The sequence below is a fragment of the Elephantulus edwardii genome, unplaced genomic scaffold, assembly GCF_000299155.1.
Source record: "Elephantulus edwardii isolate Elephantulus edwardi_28Jun2011 unplaced genomic scaffold, EleEdw1.0 scaffold00261, whole genome shotgun sequence".
NCBI lineage: Eukaryota > Metazoa > Chordata > Mammalia > Macroscelidea > Macroscelididae > Elephantulus > Elephantulus edwardii.
Window position 1 is genome coordinate 3,014,064 of NW_006400011.1, and position 6,112 is coordinate 3,020,175.

General features: G+C 34.4%; 1 protein-coding gene across 2 annotated transcripts in view; it reads left to right on the forward strand.

Annotated features, from left to right (window-relative positions):
- Nucleotides 1–3,984, forward strand: part of RNF138 (ring finger protein 138, E3 ubiquitin protein ligase) — a 44,819-nt gene extending 40,835 nt beyond the window's left edge. For both annotated transcript variants that reach the window (XM_006899557.1, XM_006899558.1), the window contains one exon: nucleotides 3,916–3,984. In XM_006899557.1, the coding sequence (XP_006899619.1) occupies nucleotides 3,916–3,984 (69 nt within the window). The remainder of the gene's footprint in view (nucleotides 1–3,915) is intronic.
- The last annotated feature ends 2,128 nt before the right edge of the window (nucleotides 3,985–6,112 follow it).

The following is a 6,112-nucleotide window of genomic DNA, read 5'->3' on the forward strand; positions in this document are numbered from 1 at the left end:
CTACTGAACCTTCTTCTCTGTTCCCAACCTTTGCGTTCCAGTCACTCATTATTATCAATGCATCTTGATTGCATGTTTGATCAATTTCTGATGCAAAAGTTGGTAGAAATCTTCCATTTCCTCCTCTTTGGCTCTAGTTGTTGGTGCATATATTTGAATGATAGTGGTATTCACTGGACTTCCTTGTATGTGTGTGGATATTATCCTGTCACTTACCACATTGTATTTCATAATGGATCTAGAAATGACTTTTTAAATTATGAAACCAACCCTGTTTTTTCTCACCTTTTCATCCCCAGCATAGTAGATCATATGATCACCTAATTTAGAATGTCCCTTGCCAAGCCATCTCATTTCGCCAATACCTAGTATGTCAATATTTATGCATTGCATTTCTTTCTTAACAGTGTCCAATTTTCCTACATTCATGTTTCTCACATTCCATGTTTCAATCACTAATGTCTGCCTACAGCTGTTCCTCCTTTGTGTTTCCATTTCTAAGATCTGTCTCAATTGCCATGTCGCTAGTCCAAGTGTACTCTGTTGTACATAGGGTTTTTGAAGGCCTTTCATTTAGAAAGTGGATGGCCAATCCTTATTCCTAGTCTGTCTCAATTTGTGTATTTGTTATGTTCGATAATTTCCACACTGTTGGGTCACCTTTCTTTGGAATGGGAACAAATATAGATCTTGTCCAGTCAGTTGGCCAAGTGGTTGTCCTCCAGGTTTCTTCACACAACTTGGTGAGCACATCTAGGGCAGTCTCTGTTAGTTGAAATACCATCAATTCCCGGGGTCTTATTTTTTGCCATTTCCTTCAAAGTAGCTTGAACTTCTTCCTTTATTACCATAGGCTCTTGCTCATATGTCGTTTCATTAAATTCTTCTGTGTCTGCCAATTCCTTTCAATACAGTGATTCTGTATACTCTTTCTATCTTCTTTTAAGACTTTCTGGATCATTTAATATTTTGCTCAAAGCATCCTTAAGTGTAACAACTCGAGGTTTGAATTTTTTCTTCAGTTCCTTAAGTTTAAGAAATGCTGAGCGAGTTCAGCCCTTTTGATTTTCTGACTCCAGCCTCTTGCACATTTCATTGTAATATTTTACTTTGTCTTCCTGCACTGCCTTTTGGAATCTTCTGTTTAGCTCATGAGTATCTTGAATTCTTCCCTCTGCTTTGGCTTCTTGGCTCTCTAGTACAGTATTCAGTCTCTTTTCTGATGTCCATTTTGGTCTTTTCTTCCTCCTCTGTCTTTGTAATGACCTTTTGCACTCTTCCTTGATGATAGTCTTGATATCCTTCCACAACTCATCTCTGGTGGTCTAGTTGCAAGAAGCTACGCTGTAATCCTGAAGACACATGGTTCAAATCCACCATCTGCTCTGCAGGAGAAGGATGGGCAGTCTCCTCCTGTGCAATTAACTGCCTCTAAAAACCTGCTGGAGGGTTGGTTCCGACTTGATGGTATACACAAATGAACACCATAATTTAAATAGTCTAGATAAATTAGCATTTTTAATCTAATCTTGAGTTTAACTCAAGCTGTGACACTAATGGATATGAAGTAAGTTCAGTTTTTAATGTTACAGAGGTTAAATTTGACTTGTAGAAGTAGTAAAAAGTTAAATTCCCTTCCATTTTTTTTTGTACTAGAGAGAAAATTATTAAAGGGAGAGCATGATGAGATAATATTTTTATATAAGTATTCTGCATTTAAGGGAAAACTTTATTAGTGAATATAAAATTAACAACAGACATATGAAGGAGGATGCATTTTTCCATGCAGTAAAAGTTACTTGTCATAGCATTCAGTATGTGTGATACTGTCTTTAAAAATGAAGGCACCTAATTCCAGGCAGAGCCAGACTACATGATGAATCCTGGCCTTAGTTGACTGCTTTTAACCAGATTCTCACAGGAAGTGATATAATATAAAAATGCATTTCTGAAGAAAACATAAGCTTAATTCATACTTCCTTAATGTGTTGTGGATAATTTAAAAACACAGGTGATGCATTATGTTTTACTACTTTTTAGTAGTAAAAATTGTGTTTATTCTACTTCATTGTAATTAAAACTTCATTTAATTACTGATTAATTTTGAACATCCCATGGACTGCCAAAAGAACCTACAGATATGCCTTGGAGGAAGTGAAGTGCAGCCAGAGTGCTATGTGGAGGCAAAAATGAAGAAGCTTTGCCTCACTGCTTCGGGCATCTTGCTAGGAGGGCCTGTTTCTTAGAGAAGGACATCATACTGGGAAAGGTGGAGGGTCAGTGAAAGAGTGGCAAGCCCTCAATCAGGTGGATGGACACAGTGACTGCCACAGTGGGCTCCAGTGGGTCAGGAAGTGTGAGGACAGCATAGAACGGACAGTGTTCAGATCTGTTGTTCATAGGGTTGCTATGTATCACACTCAACTTGACGGCACCTAACAACAACAATTTTGACAGAATGGTTTGCTTTTCAGTTTAGGTAATAAGCACAGGCACATGTAATTCTGGCAGTGACAAAAACAAAATTTACTGCTAATAAGTGTTAATATCTATTTTTTTATTTTTTTTTTTTTTTTTTTTTGTTTGTGTACCGTCAAATTGGATCTGACTGGTACTGGAGGAGATTGTCCCTCCTTCTCCAGCAGAGCATCTGGTGGATTTGAACCATGTTCCTCTGGGATTGCAGTGCAGCTTCTTGCCACTAGGCCACCAGACTTCCCTAAGTGTTAATATCTTTAAATAGACTTATTTATTTGGCATCTAGAGATAACATAAGTTATTGCATATGATATGAGTTATAATAAAGCATATGATATGAGTTACAATAAATATTGAAATTTCATTCTTCAGAAATGTTTTTTTATTTTGTAAAAGTTTGTAATTTTTAGGCACATTACAAAAGAACAGTTTGTTGGTGGTGATGCTGTCTAGTTGAGCACGACTCATAGCAACCGTATGAACAAAAGATCTGAACCGTGTTCTATCCTGTGCCATCCTCACACTTCCTGACACACAAAAGCCCATTGCAGCAGTCACCGCATTAATCCACCTGGTTGAGGGTCTTCCTCTCTTCACTGACCCTTCACCCTTCCCAACATCATGTCTTTCTCCAAGGAATAGCACTTCCTAGCAACATGTCCAAAGTATGTGAGGTGAAGCCTCATCATTCTTGCCTCCAGTGAGAATTCTGGCTGTGCCATCTTCAAAACATATCTGTTCCTTCTCTTGGCCACCCATTGGATGTTTAGTTTAGTGCTGGTAAAATTCAGGCTTTCGAGCACTTTAATGAATTAATGGCAGATTATTCTTTTAAGAAAGGTTACTTTGGGCAATATTTATTTGAAAAGTAAAGTATTGGTAAAATGCTTTTGATGTAATTGAAAGATTGCTTTATGTGTAGATTTTATAGTTGTTTACAAATTTCAAAAATTGTTTTGATAGTAATGAATAGCGATTAGCATTTTTTAAGATGAATAATAGTGTTATCAGAGTGAAGAGAGTTTTTTTTAGCATCATATTATGTTTTGAAAAACTGTTAAGGTCTTTTTTAAATGAATTTGCTTTCAGACATTTGGCTTTTAGAGATACAGTGTTTTATCTCTTTTGATAAGTATTACAGTTGACAATACTGCTAATCAGTGATTATCCTAAAGCAGTATAATTCTAAAATTTCATTCTCTGCTTTTCTGTTGACTCAGTCTTTCTACATAATTACAACTTAGTTTTTTTTCTATTATACTTGAAGCATTTATATCTTTGGCATTCATTCATTCATTCATTCATTCATTCATTCTATTTGTGTGTGTGTTACATGAATTGTTTTGACTAAGTGGATTATGTATCAAAATGTTTGGGATAAGATATTAAGTAAGGGCCTGTGCTTTTCTTATTAACTATTAATTTTACTGTTTTTAGAATCTTCAGCTAGATGAGGAAACTCAGTATCAAACTGCTGTTGAAGAATCCTTTCAAGTAAACATCTGAAGGCTGTAGACATCTCTGCATCTTTGTACCAGCAAGTGCCATCTTTAAGGGGAAAACTACATGAAGTCACCATTTCAATAACTTGATGTCACTATTAATAAAAGTAATTCAGTCTAATGGTTTTTTAATTGAAAAATAAAGGAGGGCCACCTAATAAAAGCTTCAACTTAGAAATGAAAGTTAACACAATAGCTTTAAAAGCTTATAGGGTTATTTCACTTCTGTAATGGTGAAAAAGAAACCCCTGTTGTTCCTTACCTTTTATATGTTCTTTATTGGATTTTTCCTTATTTGTTGCTTTTTAAATTTGGTGCAATTTCTTGCATTCACTTTATTGTACACAGATAACACACATTGTAACAATGTGTGACTGATGAAGATCTAACAAACTTGAACCAATTAGCAAAGTTGCAGAGTGGAAACTTGAAGAGCTAAATGAAACAATCCAAAGTAAACTTTTCTTTTAATATACAGATTCTAACTAAAGAATTAATCTTTTTAAAAATGGTATTTATATAACTTTCAGGGGTTTTTTTGAAGGTTAGTGAGATTTCTTTAATAATTATAACTTTTAAATGTGAAAGCTCATTGTAAGGAACATTTTCTTTGGTGAGCAGTTGGAAGGTCAATATTATTTATGTAACCAATTTGTAAGCCTAAAATGAAGTAAGCCGGAAAAACAACTCATTGGCCTCAGAATTTTTCAGTAGCAGTATTTCTGATTACATAGATAAATAGAAATTTTCAGTTGGTGTTATATATTCAGAATATATGTTTAAAAATGAGAGATTTTACTTCATTTCCATTTGAAGATTCAGAGCTAAAGTATCTATAATTTCTCAGATTGCATGCAATTTTCTATTAAAGATTTTTTAAATGAATATTTCAGTAAATTTTATAAATCATCCAATTAAAAAAAGAAAAACCAAACAGCTGAGTAAGAAGTGGTCTAATTAGATGCTATAACATCTTAAAAATTGAGTTTATACACACGCACACACACACAAACACACACAGAGGTTTCTATGGTGCTCTTTATTATTCTCAAAGATAATGTATGACTATGAAGTAGTAAGACAGATTTTACCAGCCACTCTGTTTAACTTCTTTTGGTCAAAACTAGGTTTGTTCTTGATCTTTGCTAATGAGAATCAGTATCTTGTACTAGAAGGGTCAAATTACAGAATAAAAGGTGAAAAGTGGATTAGCTGGCATTCCATACACTAATATACATGGTTTATGCTTTTTTAAAAAGAAATAACTAAAAGAACATAAAATCTCAGAAATAGTTTGCTGCTAATATATACATATATTGTATAAAAAGGTATATTTTGGTTTTGTTAAAACCCTTGTTGACTTTTTTAAAGTGAACATTTTTAACTTGATTTAATAAAAAATGTTAATTTTGGAAGTGGAGTTTTGTAAAACCTTCTTTCAAACTGTAATGACTTTCTTTATGGGTATTAATAGTCACACAGAAGCCATGCATCTACATAAATGCACGTCTTTGTTGTCATTCATAAGTGACTTGACTTTGTGTTTTGAACATTGTCTCTGCAGTTACATGAGTATAGTTTGAAGAATAGCTATTTAATGGACTCTCTTTAAAAATATTTTTCTCAAAAACTTTTTCCTAGTTTAAGACAGTTTCTTTCAATGTTACTATTTGAAAAATTAATGTCAAATCAAGCCATTCTGGTATTTGAAAACTCTTTCTAAAATGAACACTAGGTAAAGAGCAAACAAACTTGTGTTTTGAAATATTGTGCATACTTTAATATTATTAGTCATTAGCTATATGTAACTTTCATATGTTCTTATGTGCCGCCGAGTCGTCTGTGACTCAATAGCGACTCTGTACAACTGCCCTAAACCCTGCTCTATCCCTTGCCAATCTTACTGTCTCCGACCCACCTACCCTATTACCCCAGTGACTGAATCGGTCTATCTCATTGAGGGTCTTCCTCTACTGTCCTGTCCCTCCACCATGCCATCCCTCTCCAAGGACTAGATTTTTTAAAATTTTTTAATTCATTTTAATGAAATTCTACAGAGACTTTGGGTTCCCATTCATTCACTGTTGTACTTTTCTCTCTGCCCCCCCTTCGCTCTTCTCTTTGAAAAGTAA